Source organism: Herpailurus yagouaroundi, unplaced genomic scaffold (assembly GCF_014898765.1).
Source record: "Herpailurus yagouaroundi ecotype Mexico unplaced genomic scaffold, PumYag 295, whole genome shotgun sequence".
Lineage (NCBI taxonomy): Eukaryota > Metazoa > Chordata > Mammalia > Carnivora > Felidae > Herpailurus > Herpailurus yagouaroundi.
Genome location: NW_024412512.1, coordinates 711,544 through 731,479, shown reverse-complemented (window position 1 = coordinate 731,479; position 19,936 = coordinate 711,544). Strand labels below are relative to the sequence as shown.

General features: G+C 64.1%; 2 protein-coding genes across 18 annotated transcripts in view; one reads left to right on the top strand and one right to left on the bottom strand.

Annotated features, from left to right (window-relative positions):
• Positions 1–101: 101 nt before the first annotated feature.
• Positions 102–19,936, top strand: part of TCF3 (transcription factor 3) — a 29,421-nt gene continuing 9,586 nt past the window's right edge. For 6 of the 15 annotated variants that reach the window (XM_040461765.1, XM_040461757.1, XM_040461755.1 and 3 more), the window contains exons 1-8: positions 102–553; positions 3,864–3,936; positions 14,530–14,603; positions 14,801–14,879; positions 16,611–16,678; positions 17,840–17,969; positions 18,601–18,650; positions 19,792–19,894. In XM_040461765.1, the coding sequence (XP_040317699.1) occupies positions 482–553; positions 3,864–3,936; positions 14,530–14,603; positions 14,801–14,879; positions 16,611–16,678; positions 17,840–17,969; positions 18,601–18,650; positions 19,792–19,894 (649 nt within the window). In that variant the 5' untranslated portion in view covers positions 102–481. The remainder of the gene's footprint in view (positions 554–3,863; positions 3,937–14,529; positions 14,604–14,800; positions 14,880–16,610; positions 16,679–17,839; positions 17,970–18,600; positions 18,651–19,791; positions 19,895–19,936) is intronic. The other 9 variants (XM_040461761.1, XM_040461760.1, XM_040461762.1 and 6 more) reach the window with 3 other exon arrangements.
• LOC121021429 (translation initiation factor IF-2-like) overlaps positions 14,598–19,936 on the bottom strand; it is a 20,546-nt gene continuing 15,207 nt past the window's right edge. Inside the window, exons 2-4 of one of the 3 annotated variants that reach the window (XM_040461769.1) lie at positions 17,189–17,532; positions 16,823–16,980; positions 14,598–16,721 (exon numbers count right to left, since the gene is read on the bottom strand). In XM_040461769.1, coding sequence (XP_040317703.1) covers positions 16,675–16,721; positions 16,823–16,980; positions 17,189–17,532 — 549 coding nt within the window. In that variant the 3' untranslated portion in view covers positions 14,598–16,674. Of the gene's footprint in view, positions 16,722–16,743; positions 16,981–17,188; positions 17,533–19,241; positions 19,391–19,936 lie in introns of those variants that run through there. The other 2 variants (XM_040461768.1, XM_040461770.1) reach the window with 2 other exon arrangements.

Below are 19,936 nucleotides of genomic sequence, written 5' to 3'. Positions count from 1 at the left end.
TGGGGGGGGGTTGGAAAGAGATGTGGGGAGAGGGGCGGGGGGCGGGTTCTGGCCTACTGGGGAAGGGACCACTCCCACCCTGCATCCAGTTTAAAATTTGCAATCTGATTCCCTGGTGGTCTTGGAGGGAGTTTAGGGAGTGTGTGTTAGCAGGTTCTCGACCCCCACCCCCACCATCCTTCAGACTCCCCGAGGGCTCTGGGGAGAGGTCTCCAGGGGCCCAAACCCAGTCCTGCCTGCCCTGCCCCCACCCCCAGGGTCGTGAAGGGGCTCCTTCTGGGAAGACCCAAGCCCTCGGGGCCTTTAGAGGAAGGGCTTTTTAAATAGCTCCCCCCGTTCCCCATCTGTCTGCCTCTTGTTTTGGTCACTCAGACCTGTTGTTTTTCTCTGTTTTTCTGTGTGTCTGTCTCTGCTCTTGTAGGGCCGTCTCTAGGGCCGAGGTGCCCATCCTGCCCCCTGAGCCCACCGTTGCCACTGGAGAATGAACCAGCCACAGAGGATGGCACCCGTGGGCACGGACAAGGAGCTCAGTGATCTCCTGGATTTCAGCATGGTAAGCCAGGGCCCTGCCTTCCTGGGTGCCTGCTCTGCCTCAGTGTGGGTCTGCGCACCCAGGGTTCCCCGGAAAGAAGCTTCCACCAGAAGTACCCCAGCAGTCAAGAGCCGAGCCTCAACGTTGCTTGGGCGGAGGGGTCTGGTGGGGGGCTGGTTGGGGGAATTGGGGTGCATCGCTTGTGGGTAAGCAGCGGCCTTGGTCTTCTGATCTGGAAAATGGGTGTGATCAGGGTTATTTATTCCAGCGTGGACTCAAAAAGAAAAAGGTGCCTAGCACCAGGTGACGGGTGTGGGGGCCCTCTCGAGTGAGGCAGGGACACGGGTGTTGGAGGTCTGAGACCTCGGTTATTCATCCGCGTGGCGGCTCGTGCGATGGTCGGTCGGGAGGGGAGCAGCGGGCAGGCGGTCAGAGATCTGGGGAGCGTGGGCATCCCAGGGTAGCAGGAGCTGCTGCTGTCACTGCTGTCCTGTCCTGGCTGTCACAGGGAGGCAGGCCCGGGTGGCAGTCTCCCTCATGCTTCCCGGAACGCCTGTGTCCTGCCTGGCTGGACGGAGTTTCCCAGGGGTGCTGGCTTCCCGACGCCACACAGCTCAGCAGGGCCCGGTGAGGCTGGGAGCCAGAGCTCCCTCGGTGACTGGAGCCGGGGCGCCTCGTGAAGGACCAGGGGGCTCCGTTTGCCCATCTGTGCCGTGGGCCACCTGTCCCAAGTGTCGGGGTGGCCAGCGTTTTCTTCAGAAACTCCGCACCGTGCGTGTGCGCGCACGATTCATCCGTCCCGCTCCCGCACCTCCCAGGCAAGCGCTAGACCGATTCGAAACGTTGGGGGAGGGCGCTTTCGGTGTGAATTCACTCCTCTGCCAGTACGAGGCCCCGGCCACGGAGGCCTGTCGAAAACAAAAGTCCCCGAACCGAAACGACACCAGCCATCCTGTGGAAAAACACAGCCCACGGGACAGAGGGGCTACAGCTCCGGAAGGGCCGTACTGGTATTTTTGAGCCATTTTTAAGCCCCGTTTTATTTTTGCTTTCCCGGCTGAGTAACCTAGAGTGCGGTTCAGTTTTTTCTTTTTTTTTTTTTTTTTTTTTTTTGTTAAACTGACAAGTCACAGACTATTGGGCTGGAACAGACTGGGGTGGGGGTGGGCATGGGTTCAGACCTGGCCCCTTCGCCTCATCTGTCCAGGAGCCCTGAGCCCCTGGTTCCCCTGCCCCTTGTGCTTGGTGGGTCCGAACATCTGGCTCGCGCGCGCGCACGTGTTTCCAGCTCACAACCCATTTCGCAGGTGAGGAAGTTGAGACTGAGGGTTAAGGTGTTCTGTGCCTCCCCCGGAGGGGCCTGGGAGCTGGATTTCCACGCACCGTCCGTGCTGTTGCAGGGAGGGAGGCCTGGCCAGAGCACGCAGGCCGCTCCCCGGCTCATCTCCCACCTCCCCTTCTGTCCATCTGGAGCTGCCCCCTCCCGCCTGCCTCCGAGAAACTGAGCTGATTTACATTTTTTAAAATAGCCGGGTTCAGACTGGAAGAGAAGACCTCCAAGGGGAAGGCTCGCCGGGGCCGGGTCACGGGAAGTGGTGGGAGAGGCGGCCGTCAGAAGGGGAGGAAGGGAGGCGGGAGCCACGGTGTCACAGCGGGCGCTCCCCGAGCAGGCCGATGAGGGGCCGGGGCCGTGCCGTGGGCATCGCTCGTCCGGTGACGCGGCTCGGTAGCCCGGAGGGAGGTAGCACTGGCAGAGGCTCCCGTGCGTCCACGGTGCCCTCGTGTGATGGGGTTTCCGCCTCCCACGTGCTCAGGGCCCTGAGCCCATTTCACGGAAGAGAAGGCAGGCTGCAGGGTACGAGGGGCCTTGTCAGTGCCCCGGTGGCAAGTGCCACATCCGCGGAGCCCCTGGTACCCTAGAGGACAAACCAGACACTTGGCGTGGGGCCCCCGTTCTCCCAGGGGCTTGGTGACTTCCGGTCCTGGCTCAGGCCAACCCCTCTCTCCTTGCAGGCCTCAGTTTACCCAGTGGGACAGGGCCTTTTCCGGGAGAACAGGGCCCTGGGGAGGCTGGGCCAGTTGAATGAGCACAGCCACGCCCCCAGGAGGGGGCGCAGACCCACTGAGAACCTGCTTCCCGCCAGGCTCCACGCCAGGCTCCACGCCTCCCATGAGGCTCTGCTCCTGCGCCCGCCGGGGCCAGGTGAGCACGTGGCCTCCGTTTCCCTCCTGTAGAATGGGGCGTGGGGACAGGACCCCACTTACCGGGGCCCTCCCCAGGCTTGCTGTGCTGGCCTGAGAGTCCTGCCCGCAGGCCCCCTTCCCTGACCCCCTGGTGGGTGGGGTGGGGTGGGGTGGGGTGGGGGGGGGGGGCAGGAGGAAGCATCAGCAGGTCCCCGATGAGCCCCTGGCCCTGATTCCACCCACTCGTGATCACTCGGGCCCTAGGTGGAATCTAGAGAACCTAGACTCGGTGCAGGGATGGGACAGGTTTTGTTTTTGTGCGGCAAAGGGGTCTGTTGATGTTGGGTTTTCCTGGCTCATCTTGCTAAGCTGTTTAATCTCCAGGGACTTAACGCCCGGCGGGTAAACGGGGGTGGGGGTGGGGTAGGGGCCGGAGGCGCTAGGGAGAACCGCCCAGTCACCCGTGGGGGGGCTGCTGCAGCCTTTCCCACATCCCTCCAGCTTCCTGTCCTTTCGGGCCTCAGTTTCTCTTGACGCCTAGGCTGGTGATGAGGGCCCCGGGTAGCCGCTGAGTGCAGAATCTGGCATGTGGGGGACGCTTGGCCCAGGCCACCCTCTTCCCGCCCAGTGGCCAGGCTGCGTGCTGCTCAGGGTCAGGGGCACACGGGAGGTGCTTCCGGCCTCGGGGAAGGCCTGAGCTCCCCTGCGCCTCGCTGCCCCCACGCTCGTCGAGTGTGAATGATCCGGCTCCCCCAGGAGGAAACCTAAGGAAAACTTGGTGTCGTTTCTAAGGGCGGATAAACCATTTTAAGTGCGGAGATCGGTGACGCCGGCCCCAAAACAAACTGCATAGACAGCAGAGGTTTGGGGTTTGTTTTTCTGGTGTTTTTTTTTTTTGTTTTTTTTTTTTTTAAACGGTCATCTTTTAAGTAAACTCCCAACCCCGAGTCGAGGCGTGTGCTCCCCCAGCCGGGCACCCTGACAGCTTTGAAACCCTATCAGATCTCCATCACTGGCACGGGCTGTGCCTTCGGGCTTTGCTGGAAGGGCCTTTTCTGCGTGCAGTGTGGGCCTTCTGCCTTCTCTCCCCTGGGGTCTCCCGTGGACGGCCCAGCCCCCACACTCACTTCTCTCTCTCTCCCCACAGATGTTCCCGTTGCCAGGGGCCAACGGCAAGGGCCGGCCCACCCCCCTGGCTGGTGCCCAGTTTGGAGGCTCAGGTAGGACTCCGCTGCCTCGGGGCGGCACAGGGTGGGGGTGCGGAACCAGAGGCACTCTCAGACTCGGAACCAGAGGAGGAGGTGTTTGGGGGCGGGCCGCTGGGGGTGGGGGGCCTGTGTTACAGGGGGGCACACGTGAGCTGAGGACTGGAGCCTCCCAGGTCCCCGTGGCCTCAGCGGGCCTTGGGTCTCCAGTTGAAGGGGGAAACTGAGGTCCAGAAGATATGAGACACGGAATCTAGGTTTTGCTAACTCTTGCTCACCTTGTGAGTCCGGAGAAAGGCCCAGCTTCTGGCTGTTTTTTTTTTTCCAAGCTCGTGTTACGAGTCTCTCGTATACAGGATCTGACACTGGGGTGACCAGCCATCCTGCCGAGGACCCGGGGGTGTTCCCGGGATTGGGGATTTTGAGCATTCAAACTAGGTCTTTGGCAAACCTGGATGAATTGGTTACTCTCCCCGAGCACTGAAGGCCCCTGACGTGGTTGGGGGGAGGGACAGACGGTTCTTTTCTGCTCAAGGAACACACAGGAGGCGTCAGGGAGGAGACTGTCTCAAAGCCAAGGTGGTCGGGGACAGTCTCTAAGGAGGTGATGTTTGAGTGGAGACCAAAGGGTTCAAGGCAGAGGGTACAGCTCTTGCAAAGGTCCTGGGGCAGGATCTGGGTTGACGTGTTAGAGGAAGAGAGAAGGGGCTGGTGCAGGTTGTTCCGGGCCTTTGGGGTCTCTGGGAGGACTTGGGCTTTTGCCCAGGAGGTGGGAGCCATGGAGGGCTCTGGGCAGAGAGTGATGCCTTGTGCACGTTGAGGAGTCTACCCTGTTTGGTGGGATTTGGGGGAGCCCTTCAGGGAGATGGGAGGACTTGGGCAACTTGGCCATCTTTCTGGGGTCTCAGGATCGGGACCGTGTCTTTCTGTGACTCTGGGATTTGGAATAGAAGATTCTTTCTTGGAGTCGTCCGTGAATTCCATCGGGGCATCCCGTGTGCTTTGGCTGGAGGAGGGGGTTTTCAGGGGTGGTTTGTGCTCAGCCTCCCCCCCCCCCCAACGAAGGGAGGGACGTCGTGCTGTGTTCTCCCATTCCCCGCGGGTGCTGGCCTTCCCCTCTGCCTGAGGAAGTGGCTGCAGGGCTGGACAGAGTCCTCTCTGGGATACAGAAGTCCCCACAGGCCATCCCGCCCCGTCCCCCTAGAAACCTCCCCCGGGAGCCGGTGTGCTACCCTTTCTCTGCTGGGGGCACACGGTCAGGCCCTGGGGGCCTCCTGGGAGGAGGTGCACGGCACAGGCACGTGCCCTCGTCCTTCCCCTCCGCCAAGCCGCTGCCCCCGCTGGCTTTTCTCTTCAGTGTCCCCTTGGACAGCAGCCCCGAGTCCCCGAAGCCGAGGGGCGCCTCCAGGCTGGCCTGCCCTCTGGCCCTGCCCCGACCACTTTGGACGGGGATGGTCTTGCCCCGTCTCCCCCCCCCCCCTCCCCTCCCGGCCCCCTGCCCTGGATGGATGTCGTGTGGTTGTTCCGGCCCGAGCCCTCGCTTCAGCGGGCACCAGGGCGTGGGACGGGGAGCCCCAAGACCCGAGCTTCAGGGCTTCTCCTCACTGCCGCCCCAGGCACAGGACGTGCTGTGTCACCTGTGGTGGGTGGCATGACTGAGCCTCAGTTTCCTCATCTGTAAAAGGACATCTGCCTGCGGCCAGATGATTCAGTGAGCTTGTGGGCGTGAGTGCTTTGTAAACAGGGAGGGGGGTGTGTCTTGGGACGGTCGGGGGGGGGGGGGGGGGGGGGGGAGCTGGGTGTGTGCTTGCAGGGGCTGCCAGCGGCTGGTGGCGCGCCGGCCCCGTGCCCCTTCCGGTCCTGCCGCCTCGTCCTGGTGTGGCAAGCGGTCCGTGGTGCCGGCCTGGTGGGAGGCCTGTGAACGTGGCTCAGGTCGAAACTGAGTGGTTGCGGAGTCCGGCGGCAGCCGTGTTTGGGGGTCTGTCCGCGCGGTCTTTGTTTCGGAAAAAAGAGGGAAGTGGAAACAGCCTACCGGAGGTGGAATTTTCTGGTTAGGATCCGGGTGGGAAAACGCCGAAAGGGCGAATACTTGTGTTGGCCCCCTTGCGGGAAGGCCTGGGGTGAGAGCTCTCTGGCGCCAGAAACCGGGGGGCCCGGCCCGCGGGGCGTCAGGAAGTGCTTGCTGCCGGGCAGGGGACAGCTCGTTCCCGCGTGGCTTCCCTGGCTTGCTGCTTTGCGCGCTTGGGGACAGAACACGCGCTCAGGGTAGGTCTCCGGCACTCGGACAGACGCCGCGCACCAGGTCCCGGTGAGGGCTGCGCCAGCACTGGCTGCCGAAGGTGTCCCTGGTGAGCTCCCGGCGAGAACGTCCGTCCGGGGCCCTGCGCTCAGCCGGCACTGTCCTCAAAGCTCTCCGGCCTGGTAGGCGACCAGGAATCCGCCGTTTCAGTGGGCGTTTACGTGATTAAAGACGGTTGGCTGGCCGACTTTTCAAAAGCGTGAGTTCATCAAGTGAGTTCTTGATGAATTTTCCGTTACCGTCTTGAGCCCTTTCGGGAATCGATCATCTGTTTTGAAGTCCTCGTCGATGGACAGGAGCTTGCGAAGACCTGTCCCGGAGGTCGAGTGCAGCCTTCTCCCCCCGCCGCGGTCTCGTCCGTGGTGTGGGAGCTGACCTCGGTACCGCACGGGGTCGTCCGGTCTCCTGTGCTGTGCACGCGTGTGTCTGCACAGGTGTGCGGGGCGGTCCTGTGCGCCTCACCCCACGTGTGGCCCGTTGACCCACCGCCTGTCCCCACTGCACTGGCGACAGCTGACTTACCATCATCCGGCTCACGGTTTGGTCACATTGAGAACGTCGCGTACGCGAAACCGTACGGCACGGAACCTTCTGAGATTGGCTTTTTTTTTTTTTTTGGCCGAGCGGGATTCCCCGGAGACCCATCCAAGTTGCCGGCCGCATCACTTCCTTCTGTGTTGTTGCCCGACCAGCGGGACGCCGGCAGCGATGACACGTGTTGGTGACGACAGCCTTCGGTGGTTTTTGCATACTACGCTCCAGGCGCAAAGCCTGGACCCTGCGCGAGTCTTCACAGGGAAGATGAAACGAGAAACCACCCAGTGCTGCCTCTCGGCAGCTTCCTTTAGCCCTGCCCTGTGCTGCTCTTGGAATTTGCGAGAGTTCTTTATGTAGGAAGGACGTCAGTCTTTTGTGACCGGGGCTGCAGCTTTTTTCTTAATTGTAGCTCGTTAACGGTGGAGAGTTTTAGCACGTCTCGGTGTTTTACGGTTATTTTTACGTTGTCGGATCTTGTTCGTTTGCGGGGTCCTACCCTGGGTGCCACTTCTGAAAAATCCTTAGGTGACACGGTCCATTCAGCAGTGCAGACGTGAGGGTCGTGGAGGCGCCTGCTCCTTGCTGGGTCAGGCAGAGGAGTGTGTGGGAACACTGGAGGAGGGCAGGAAAGCTTCCGGCCGTCCTGGGTGGAGCAGACACGCGAAAGTGGGCGGTTAGTGATCTAGGTTCCCAGCTGTGTGCACACGTGGGCTCACCTTTGGGACTGCTCATGACAACCCCCCCCCCCCCCCCCCCACAGCCCTGGTCCTGGTCCCGGTCCCGGTCCCGGCCCCGGCCCCGGGCCTGGGCCTGAGCCACTGATGGAGAGGCTGGCAGAGGGCACATAAGAGCTTCCGGGTAGTTCCGAGGAGGGCCTGTCCTTGGTAGAAGCACGTGCCCTCGAGAGGCCGGGCCCGGGACATCCGGACCACACCCCCTTTATGAAGATTGACCACGTACCGGTCACAGCGCAACATCTGACGAACGACCAGGAAAGACGAGAGCACAGACTGTGTTCTGCGGTAACAGGGCAGTGAAACGAGAAGGAGACGAGAGGCCGGAAAGTAGAAAAGGTCTGGCCGCTCGGAAAGGCTGAAATTCCTTCTAACCTGCCTGTTGGGTTAAAGCCGGCACTCAAACCCGCAGGTGGGGTGGACTCGCGGGCATGGCCAGAGTCGTGCTCGGGGGGGAAGGACCACTCGCCAGGACGGATCAAGCGGAGAGAAGTGTGTTGTGTGTCAGCGGGAGACTCGGGCCCAGGACGCTTCAGGGTGGCTGGAAGGGCGCGTCCTCGGGTGCGGGCGGGCGGGCGGGGCAGCCGTGAACTGTCTGTGGCCGCCCGGTGCTCCCGGGGTGCCCCGGTCCCCCCTCAGCTGTGCCTCCGCAGACTCTCGGGAATAATCCCTTCGCGCCCGCTCCCACCCCACCCTGTGAAACTCACGGAGACTCCGGGAGGAGCTGTCTTCACAGCACTGTTTCCCGGGTTCCTTCCCCGTCCATGTAGGTTTTTTGTGTTGACCCTTAGGACTTTAAGAATAAACCTTGGAGGTTCGCCTGGGGGGCTCAGTCGGTTCAGCGTCTGACTTCGGCTCAGGTCATGATCTCGCGGCCCATGAGTTTGAGCCCCGCGTCGGGCTCTGTGCTGACGGCTCGGAGCCTGGAGCCCGCTTCCGATTCTGTGTCTCCCTCTCTCTCTGCCCCTGTCCTGCTCGTACACGCGTGCGGTCTCTCTCAAGTGTAAAGTGAGTAAAATATTAAAAGAAGAGAATAAGCCTCGGGGGCTGAAGCTGGGGCGGTTGCTTCTTGTGTGCTTCTGTTTTTCCCGCCCCTGCTCCTCCGGTGAGGGTCGTCGAGGTGTCGGAGAGGTTTCTGTGTGGTTTGCTTCTACCGGGTCGACACCCCTTAATGATTCGCAGTTTTGCCTGGGTTTCGTTTTCTGGGTGCAGCGGGGCCATCCTCCGGCGCCTGCTGTCGGCTCGTCAGCGGGGCCGGGTCTGATGCAGGCCGTGGCTCTGAGATAGATCTTCCCGTGTGCGCACGTGTGTGTGTGTGTGTGTGTGTGTGTATCAGTCTCGGGGCGTTGCCTTCTGGTCACACGCGGCCATCCGTGAGTGTGGTCGGGGCGTCGTGGTCCGGCCCTCGGCGGTCCTCCTCTGCCATGTCCTGGCACTGCCCTCGGCCCTTTTTCTCCCCTGGGACGTTCCTCACTTTGCCCTTGTCCCCAAGGTGTGTGGGGCCCGTGCCTGGACCCGGCTCGGGAACAGTCTCCGACGGGCGGGACCGCGGGCGCTGGGGAACCACCCTCCGCCCTTTTTGCCTTGGATGCTTTCTCGAGCCACATTTGGTCCTGCAGCGATGGGCCTGTTGAGGTTGTGTCCCTGCCTCCTGTCAGCTGTGGCGTTTTCTCAGGAGAAGATCTCGCTTGGGACACGTTTGAAGGTGGCTAACGTGTTAGCCTTCCGGGAGCTGCGCGGCCGCGGGTCGTGGTGTGTGAGCAGGCAGGCCCCATCTTGGTTCCCAGCCTGCTTGGTGTTCCTTCTCGTTCTTCGTCCTCGGCTCTCGTCGTGTTCGCTTTCCCCCGGACTTGGTTCTGCCGTCAGACTGCTCTTCTCCCCCGGACTTCTTCCCCTCCCCCGCTCGCTGTGTGTGCGCGTGCGCGTTCGTTCCGCTGGCCACCGAAACGCATGTCTCGCTACTTCTTAGACCCACTTGTCGTTTGTCTGGAAGAGGTGCTCGTGGCGTCAGGCTCCCGTGGAGACCTCTGGCTTCCAGGCAGGGAGCGGGTGCTCCTTCCGCGACTGCCTAACGCGAGGCGGCCGGTGCTCTGCCGGGTGTGGCCGGAGCCTCCTGTTGTTGCCACGGCGGCTGCTCTGTCGTCGTTCGCGGCCTAGAGGTGTGACGCGCAGCCTGATCGCGGTTTCCACGCGTGTCGCGTCCAGGACCAGGCACGGCGCCGGCGTCCGCGGGTCGGGCCCGTGTGTGTGCTGGCCGCCGTGAGGCACGGCCCGTGGAACTCCCTCTGTGGGGTTTTCGTGGGCGATCCGGCCCATCCTCCGGGAAGGCGCCTTGGAGCCAGGCTGCCCCACGCGCGTCCCGACCCCCCCCCCCCCCCCCCCCCCGGGTGGCTCTGCCCGGCGCGTCCGTCCTGCGCTCCGCGGGCCCTCCTGCCCTGGTGCTCTCTCCTTGCCGTGCTCCTGGCGCGCGGGTGGCTGTTCCAGGGTTTGTAATACCGCGGCAAAGCTCCCGTTCCCAGCGGGGAAACCGGACGCCCTGTCCTGTGGGGCTGCCCGGCCGTCGGGGCGCCGACCCTGCCGCTTGGGCTCTTCATGCCCCCGCTCCCCACCCGCGAGGCCGGGAGGCGGCTGCTGTCTCCGTGCGGGTTCGCGTGGCTGACGGCCGCCCGCGCCCACGTCTCTGGGGCCGCCCTGGCCCGTCTTCTGTGCTCAGGACCGCGTGTGCGGTGCTCGTCCCCGTCCCGTTTGGGGTCTGGGCCCAGGAATGCTTGGTCGGCTGCACCTCGGAGTCCGGTGTCGCGGAAGGCCAGCTCTGTGGGCGTGGGTCTCCCGCCCCGTCCCTCCTGCCCCCCCACGGCGTCCTTCCCGCCGCTGCCGCTTTGCGGGTTTCTGTCTCCCTGAAACCTCGTCTCCACGAGCCGCGCCAGCTCCGGGCCTTCCCTTGAGGCCTCGTGGCTGTTGCTGACGTTGCGGATCTTCCGGAATCTTGGTCTTTCTTCCGTGTTCCATGCGTGTCTCTGTTTTGTGTCCGTTTCCCACACGGAGGCCCCAGGTTGGGGAGGTTCTCCCGTCCCCACACTCGGATGCCCCATGGGTCCCCCTTGAGCCTGAAGCAGGACGAGGGTCTTTCCGTTAGGAGTCGGTCACGGGTCTGAAATCCACGGGGGGCCCGGTTTCTGCAGCGGGGGGCCCCGTTTCCCCGTGCATCACATACGAGTGGGATCCACAGGGGGGCTGCGGGCTGCTGGGGCCAGGGGGGCAGAGCCCCTGGCTTGGGGGCCCTCCTGGTCTTGCAAAGGGTGGGGCGTGGCCTCAATTCCCTGTCTGTCTCCGATCTGCTTGCTCGCGGGTTGTGAGCAGGGGCCCCGCTTTCCTGCCCCCACTCGGGGCACCTGCCCCCAGCCGCTCGGAGCCTGGTGCCTCTGGTGGGAACGTCGGTGCCTGGGGTGTGCACGCTGCCGGGCTCTCCTGCTGCCGTGTCGCCTCCTTTCCAGAAAACAGCAGGGGGTGGGGGGCCTTAGGTGGCCTCCGGCCGTGGCCAGCCCTGGAGACCTTACTGAAACGTGAACCATGCAGCCCAGAAAACCAAGTGCTCCTGCAAATGAACAGGGCAAAGGACGAAGCAGAGGGCGGGGAACTCGGAGGCTCAGTGAGCCTGGGTTCCGGGCTCGGTCCGCTGCGCCCCTCGCAGCTTTTCTCCAGCTCCAGCGTGACACAGGAATTGAAGGCTTAGCCCCCAAAATCCCAGGAAGAGAGGCCTCCCCTGGCTCGTGGGAGTGCACGGCCCCAGTCTCCAAGTCCAAATTGGTGTCGGTTTTGCCCCCACACGAGCCCCTCGGTGCTGCCCGACGAGCCCCCGGCTTGGGAAGATCTGGATGGTGAGACACAAGGGCCCAAGGGGGGCTGACGGGCCCAGCGTGCACCGGCCGCCTGGGGAGCCGGAGAGGGCGAATTTCCCGAGCGTCTGCCAAGTGGTGCTTCTTAAGGCGTCTTTTTTTTTTTGTTTTTAGGTTCATTTAATCTGAGAGCGAGCACAAGCAGGGGAGGGGCAGAGAGAGAGAGGGAGAGAGAGGATCCTAAGCAAGCTCTGTGCTGACATCGCAGAGCCCGACACGGGGCTCAAACTCAGGAACCATGAGATCGTGATCTGAGCCCAAGTTGGATGCCTGACTGACTGCGCCCCCCCCCCCCGCCCCCCCCCGGGCACCTGAGCTGGGCTGACGACCACCCGGGTCTTGCCTGCCCCACGCCCCAGCCTCGCGCCCGGTCCCGACATCTGTGGCTCAGGCTTCTTTGTACAGAGTAACCGGCTTCAGGAATCTTCCTTCCTGCTGGGGTTGGCTGAGCTTTTCCATAAAGAGCCAGCAGCTAATCTGTTCTGTCTTTGCAGGAACAAACAGGCATGGTCACGTGTCAGTAAAACTTTATTTACCAAAAGCAGGCAGAAGGGGTTTGTGGGGGTCCCTGGGTTGCAGGATGCCACCCCAGTTTCTGGGGAATCCAGCACATGCCGTGGGCCACTGGGTCCTAACCAGCGTTGCCGCCCCGTGTCGCCAGGTGGGGACCAGGGTCTGCCAAGGGCCCCCCCCGGCCCGGCCCCCCCCCCCCCCCCAGCGCTTCCGGTCCCCTGTCCTCAGAGCAGCCCAGGCAGGTTAAGTGGCACTTCAGGCCCGAGACGTGGCCCTGGCGGGGCACCCCTACCCTCAGCTCTGTCCCATCCCGCTCCTGCTCTAGTCTGAGGCAGCCTCTTGGCCCCGTGCAGCCGAAAAGAAAAAAGGCATAAAAAAAATTGCAGTCTGACAGCAGCATTTTATTCTATTAGTACGTTTTAATTAGAACATGAACGAGGGGTGTTATGAATATTCATGACGATTATTAAAGCGTATGATTAATCACGTGCAGTGGGGGAGGGAGGGGCCGTCCCCGTTTTTGTCACCGTTAGAAGAGGGGAGGCCAGTGGCCCATGAGGGGTTTTTCCAGAAAGGACAAAACAACACCCGTTACCTCTGCCCAGAGCTCATGGGCTCTGTGGGTGCAAGTCCCTGGGCAGCGGGTCCTGGGGTGCCCCTCAGGCTGCCGGGCTTCGCGGGGGCTGGGCTGTGGGTGCCGAGGCTCTTTCCTCCGACGTGGTCTGCTGTGGTCTCGGATGTGGCCTCCCTGCTCACTGTTGCGGGGTCTGCTGCCTCCAGGGGCACGTTGTGGATGCCCCGGCGGGTGGGGGCTGCTCCAGAAGGGGTGGGTAACTGGCAAGTTGGGTGCAGAAGGAGACTGGGGCTCGGGCTGCTGGCACTGTGCCCCAGGTCGCCCTGCCTCACCGGCCGCTCTGTTCCCAGAGCCCAAGGTAGGGGTCCGGGACCTCAGGTACAGACCCTCAAACCTGGTGGCAAACGCTGGGCAGAGACCCCCGGACCGCGGGAGCCCCTGTGGGTGTGCCCCCACCCCCACCCCAGCTAAGGCAGCCCCCCACTGCAATCGCGTTGGGATTTTTTGATTAGAAAATAAAACGTATGTGGGCTATGTGAATATTCATTAGGCTGAGAGATTAATATGCACAATTATGCAAATCCAACAGCAATTAAACACCAGCTTGGGGAGAGACGATTAACACAAAGGCACCGCAGTAGGGTGAAATTTGAAAGGAGTTTCTGGTCAAGACGAGCACGGGAGGCTGGGTGGGCTGGCGGAAGGATCCGGGCTGGGGTTCCTGCAGCCTCCCGCAAAGTCCAGCTGTGTCGGGTCCCGGGGCCACTGAGGTGGTTTTCCTGGCTGAGACTTAGGGCCTGGGCACAAACCTCCACCCCGTCACCCTCCAGCCTGACTCAGGTCCTGTGGAGTAGGGTCTGTTCATACTCCTCCTGTTTACACAGGAGGGAGACTGAGGCACGTGGGGAGTGGTCCTGGGGCCAGTCTGGGGGCCCCAGACTTCTCTGCATGTGTTTGTCAGGCAGTGAGCTTTAGAGCCCCAGTCCTTAAGGGTCTGTGCCTACTGGGTGGTGCCTGGGAGTGTTAGGGGAGATAAGGGTCCCTCCCCACCCCACCCCACCCCACCCCACCCCACCCCACCGCTACAGACCCAGGCCCTCTGCCTCTCTGGCTAACTCCCCTGCACCGTCGGCCTCGGGGGTCCACCGGGCTGGCAGCAGCCCCTTGTCTCTGCCCGGACCTAACCGGGGCTCCACTCCACCCTTAAGGGGCTGCCGGCCTATGTCTGGAAGGTAGTCGGTTGCGGCTGTGCTGTTGTTTCCACCGAGGAACGCCCCCCCCCCCCCCCTGAATTGTCAGTGGTGGGAAGGGAGAGCCTCCCGCTTGCCTGAGATCAGACGTTATCTGTCACTCTTCACCCGTTCACTGACGTCCTCGTGAACCTTTCTTCAGGGTCAGGAGGGACTAAGCCTGATGCAGAGGCCCGAGTCCCTTGGGGTCAGGGCTGGGCCAGAGGGAGAAACTAGGGGCTGGAGGGAGGAGGCCCTGAGAGGGAGGGCCCTGCCCGGGGCGGGCATAGTGGCTGGGGCCTCGACGGACGGGTAGGAGTTTGCCAACAGAGGTAGCTGGTAGAATTAGTCTGAGCTGTGGGTCTGAAGGGATGCTAGTTGCCGGGATGTCGGGGGCGCTTCCCACCAGGGGCAGTTGGTTCGTGTTTTAAGATTTTATTTTTAAGAGAAAGCACACGTATGTGCACACGGGTGCGGTAGAGGGGCAGAGAGAGAGAGAGAGAGAGAGAATCTCAAGCAGGTTCCGTGCTCAGCTCAGGGCCCGATGCCGGGTTTGATCCCGGGACCATAAGGTCACGACCTGAGCCAAAATCCAGATTCAGACGCTCGACCAACTGAGCCGGCCAGGCGTCCCGTCGGCAGTTTAAATAGGGGCAGCGCTGGGGTTGGTGGGGCCAGATGGGCTTCGGCCCAGGCTGGATCAGGAAGGGCCCAGAAGACCTGCCGAGTCGAATGAAGGCTTGTCCCTGAGGCGGTGGGGACCAGAGCCACGTTTAGAATCGAGCGGCGGCGACGGGGACCGTGACTCTCTTCTCTTGCCCTGCAGGTCTCGAGGACCGACCCGGCTCGGGCTCCTGGGGCACCGGCGACCAGAACAGCTCCTCCTTTGACCCCAGCCGGGTAAGGAACCTCTGTGAGGCCTGAGACCTGGCTTTCTCCTCTCCACCGTGGGGAGTATATGGGAAACTGAGGCTCACGGGGAAGTCACGTGCCAGCCTGGTGTCCCGTGGCTTTGGGCTCAGACACGTGGGTTCAAGTCCCAAGTCGGGCACTCACTAGCCGCCTGCTTCCCCTCACGCCCGCGTGTCTCTCCACAGGCCTACGGCGAAGGCACGCACTTCCCTGAGCCCCACGACAGCCTGTCTCCGTCCACATTCCTGGGACCTGGGCTCGCGGGTGAGTGTGCCACGCGGTCCCCTCCCCCCCCCGTGCTCGAGTGTGGCCCCCGGGTGTGGCCGGCACACTCCAGGCACCGTGCTGCAGGGGGCTCTCCTGGAGCAGAGGACGCAGGTGGTTATGGCCTGGTGCCCATGGGAGAATGGGCTCGGGGGTCCCGGCGACTCACGGAGGTGGTCCCCCCCCCCCCAGAACCCAGGGGGGTACTGTCCCCTCGGTGTCCCGACTGTGGGATTGGGATGCTCACAGAAGCCCTCCGTACCGGCCCCTGGGACCCGCGGGGCCTGGGTGGACAGGTGGCCGTGCACGTCCCCACGACGGTGCGCGGCGCCTGTGGAGGGAGCGGGGGGCAGCGTCCGAGGGCACGCTGTCTGCCCGTTTCCCAGACCGGGAGGGTGGAGGCTGGCCCAGCACTGGCCTCGGGTGGCCTGTGCACCTGCCGGGACGCCGGTTCCCTTCTGCCTGTTGCTTCCTCCCGCTTCTTCCTGACGTGGGCAGTTTCCCACGGCCAGGCCTGGTCACCAGGGCCCAGAGCCCAGCTGTGTCCCAGTCCCAGCACGTGGCACCCAGGCCGCCCTGGGCTTCATGCTGTCGCTGTCAGCCTGGTCCAGCTCCGCAGTGAGGCCGCGGTCCTCCCACCCTGATGTGCGGGCCCGGCGCACAGCTTCAGGTCCCTTCTCCGGGCCCGAGGGGCTCGTGGCCACACCTCTCCAGCCTCGTCCTGCCTCCCAGGAAGCCCCTGTTTGGTGCCTGCTGTACGCAGGGCCCGGACCCCAACCCGCTCCTGTTGCAGGGGAGCTGAGAGTCTGGGAGGGAAGCCGCCTTCCTGGGCCGAGCCCAGAGCCGTGGCCTTGTTGCCCTGCTGACCCCGGGGGCACGGGAGCCAGGGCACCACCGTTCGCTCCCGGGACCGGGACAGACCCCCCCTCTGGCCTCTTGGGTCTTGGGGAGGTGGGACTGGGGACATAGCCCGTGGGGCATCCCCCCAGCAGCACCTGCTCCAGGAGCTGGGCTGAAATTGTAGTTCTGTATAAAGGAACTGGGGAACGTTCTCCTGTAGCTTGAGAGGAAATCCAGTAGTCGGCTGAGCACTTGAATCCCTCACTCACGTCAAGGCAGGTTGTGGTTTCCACTCAGTCGTCACCAGCGCCCAGCTTCAGCCTGAATCAGCTTTAAGGGGCTCGGGTCCTGATCAGCCTGGGCCTCTGCCTCCGCGAGGCCAGGTCAGTGGTAGGTCCAGGCCTCCGTTGACATCGGTACCGATGGGCAGGCTGCGTCCCCACAGGTCCGGGCCTTGCCTGCCCACACAGGGGCCGCCACACGCTCTTCAGGAGCTTGGGTGGAGCCCAGGGCCCTGGTGCTGAACCTTGCGGGTGCACGGGACCCCGGCCTGTCCCCTGGGAGCCCAGCACTCTGCGGAGTGGATGCCTCGGGACCGTGAATGGAGAAAGCGAAGGCCAAGTGCAGATCCCTGCCGTCCCCCCTCGGGGGCAGCACACGCGGGGGCCCCCAGCAGTTCACCAAATCCTCTGTAGGTCATCTTGGGACAGCGTCTCTCCAGACCTCTGCTTGTCCCCGAGCCTGACAGGGGGACCAGGGTTCCTCCAAAGCCCTGTTGGTGTTGCGCACTGATCCGGTGACTGCTCTGTGCAGGCACGTGCCTGGTGGTGGGTCAGCCGTTGGGACGCGCCATCCCCGGGGTCAGCTCCCAGTGAGTCTTTTCTCTTCCAGGCAAGGGCAGCGAGCGAAGCGCATACACTGCCTTCGGGAGAGATGCGGGTGTTGGCGGCCTGAGTCAGGTGAGGTCTGGGGCCAGGGTCCCTCTGCTGGGTCCGCTGCTGTGGAGAGTGGAGCAGGGGGCTCCCGTCACGCGTCTGCCCCACCGCCTCCTCCCCCCCCCCCCCCCGCCCCGGGGCTGTGACTGTAAACAGACGCGTCACGGACCTCTTCTCTGCAAGAGGTTCCCTGGTTGAGCCAAGAGCCGGTCGGCTGCAGTACGGCCAGACCCCGGGAGGCCAGCAGGCTGGGTGTGGACCAGGCGAGGGGGTGCCGGGGAGGCCGCGGCCCCTGTCCCGTGGCTCCCCGACCTGGGGTAGTTAGTCTATAGGGCAACAATGGTTTCGGGGGTCACCGTGCACGGCTGGAGGGTCTGAGAGACGTGTGCCACCCCCAGGTCGTGGGCAGGGACGCTGAGGCCGGCCTGCAACCCCCCCCCCCCCCCCCCCCCCCCCCGCCTCTCAGCCTGGCCCTGGGTCTCCCACAGCCTCCCAGGGAGCCCCCGGCGCAGGTGAAAGCCCCACCACGCTGACCTAGCTGAGAGGCAGGGCGGCAGTGACCAGCCCCCGTGTCCCAGTGTGGCCCCCGGCCTGGGACTCTTCCAGCTCGGTGCGGCCGGGCCTTGTCCCAGTTGGTGCCACCTGTCCGCGTGCCGTGTCCCCTCAGGAGCGGTAGCGGGTGCAGCTGTTGAGGGCCAGCCGGCTACTGGGCCCCGTGCGCCGTAGGCACAGCCAGAGTGCCCGCCGTATAGACAGGAAGGGTGAGGCGTGGAGCGGCCGCTCACCTGAGCTGCAGACCGGCTTGAACCCTGGTCGTTTCTGCCCTTGAGGAAAGGAAGTCTGTTTAACACACGCAAAACGAAGCCGAAGCCGGGTACCTTTAAAAAAACAAAAAACGCGCAGAGCGAAGCCACCAGGTTTCTCTGACGCCTCGACGCCCGGCGACCTAGAAGGGCCGCGGTTTGCTGGCGGCTTTTCTTTCTCCCTCTTGGGAAAGAGCCTGAGGCTTACGGTCGCTCACATCTCAGATCAGAGAAACGGGACCGGTGTCGGGAGGGGACCGTGCCGAGCAGGGCAGGAAGGGGCTCCGCTGAGGGCCGCCGGCACCCCTCGGGCGGCTCCGAGCAGCGGGGCCAGATGCTGGCCCGGCGCCCCACGATGACCTCTCCCTCTCGTTCCCCCCAGGCTGGCTTCCTGCCCAGCGAGCTGGCCCTCAGCAGCCCGGGGCCACTGTCCCCTTCGGGCACCAAGGGCGGCTCCCAGTATTACTCCTACGCAGGCCACCCTCGGCGGAGAGCCGCGGAGAGCGGACTGGGTGAGTGGGGACCCCGCCACCCCCACCCCCACCCCCCCCCCCCCCCCCCTTGCTGCTGGTGGGGCCTGGCTGGAGGGACGGGTGGTAGCGGGGAAGGAGCGGGTGCGTTCGGGCCCCGCGTTGGGAGCGTCTGCCCCGGGCACGCCTCGTGCAGGGTCTCCTCCTGGTCCTTTGGCGCTCAGCTCTGGGCCAGCAGCCCCGTGACCCGCCCGGTGCGGGTTTTCCCTGCCACCACATCGTGGCCTTGTCACGCTTGGGGACACCGGCCTGCACCGCGGCACCGTGCTTGGGGACGCTTTAAATGGCGGCAGGACCCACGAGACCCAAAGATGCAAGGCTCCGGGCACTCAGTCGGCCGTGAGGAGGACCTGGTTTCCAGAAGCAGGGCACTGCCCGGTTCCTCCTCGGCTGGGCCACGTGTGTTGGTGGCTCACGCTGTCCCTGTGGTTTGCGTGCCCGAGTGGCCACATGAGCCCTGCACGTAGAGATTTTGGGTCCCTGAGTTGGGCAGTAGGCGAGTTTGCAAGGGCGGGAGCCAGGAAGGTGGCAGGGAGGGACGGAGCAGAGACCTGGGCACGTGGTGGGGGTAGGAGGCGCCCTGAGGACCCCTGATTCCCCTTGCTCCTGACAGACACACAGCCCAAGAAGGTACGGAAGGTGCCGCCAGGTCTCCCGTCTTCGGTGAGTCGCGGGGTCCCACGTGCCACGTTCCCGGGCTCGGGGTTGTCCCTCTGGGGGTCCACCGCACGTCAGCGGGGGGGAGGGGGTGGCCCCCAGGCTGGAGGTCGTAGCTGTGACAGCTGGTATGCAGGAATCCAGGACATTGTTTCTCGGGTCTAGCTTGGATTCCTCCTGTAAGAGCCACGTGGCACTTGTGGGCAAGGCACCTTGGGTTGAGTGTGATGGGGTCTCGGGGGCACCCTGGGGGCCCAGGTCAGAGAGTCCCCGCCCTGCCGCCTGGCGATTGGCAGGGGGCCACGCTCTGGCAACGGACTCCCTGGAACAAACGGCAATCTGCTGGGGTGTCTGGCTCCTGCACCGGCGTCCGGGAGCCCCTGGGCCCCCTAGGCTGGGCACAGCCCCCGTAGGCCAACGCAGGTTGCACCAGACCCCGGGGTCAGGGTCACAGGGTTGGCGCTCTGGTCTGCAGCTGGGAGGTGTGGGTCAAGCTCCTTTGAGACCTCAACCCCCGCTTTCCCCATCGGAGCCCCCGCCCTGGTTTCCTGGGACATCAGAGCTGAGAGCCCCCTGAGCCTGACTCGACCCGGCCCACCCCACCGGCACTGACCCCACTTCCACTCCAGGGCCAGGGCGGGCGTTTCCAGCCGACCCGGGGCTTTCCTGCCAGCCTGGCCTCCGCCTCAAGCAGTGTTCCTCCGACGTCAGCATGACCCTAGGGCTTACTTTGCCTTCTTGGCGCTCTGGAACCAAGGGCCGGGTGTTAGTCCAGGGCCCCGCCTCCGAGGCCCCCACATCTTCTGTGATCAGGGCTGCGGCCTTGGGGGGGCTCCGGTGCAGGGGGCTGAGGAAGAAGGAAGGGCTGGGGGCATCACAGCCAGGTTCTGCTCTGATGGACCGAGAGCATCTTCCGGACTGAGGGGGGGGGGGGGGGGGTTGCCGGGCGGGGGGTCCCGCCTGCAAAGACCTCAGGTGCCAGAGCCCGCACCTTCGGGGCCGTGGGGGGGGGGGACAGGAGGGGGGGAGGGGAGGAACTAGAGGAGTAAGGGCGCCACCAGAGCCTCCAGTGCTAGGGAAGGTCAGCTGCACAGAGGGGTGGGGTGTCCTCCCCCCACCCCACCTGACCGTACCCACCTGCCCACAGGTGTACCCGTCCAGCTCAGGTGACGACTACGGCAGGGACACCGCCGCCTACCCAACCGCCAAGACCCCTGGCGGCACCTACCCTACCCCCTTCTACACGGCAGGTACGTGGGGGCTCGCCTGAGGGGGCCGGGGCCGGGCCGGGG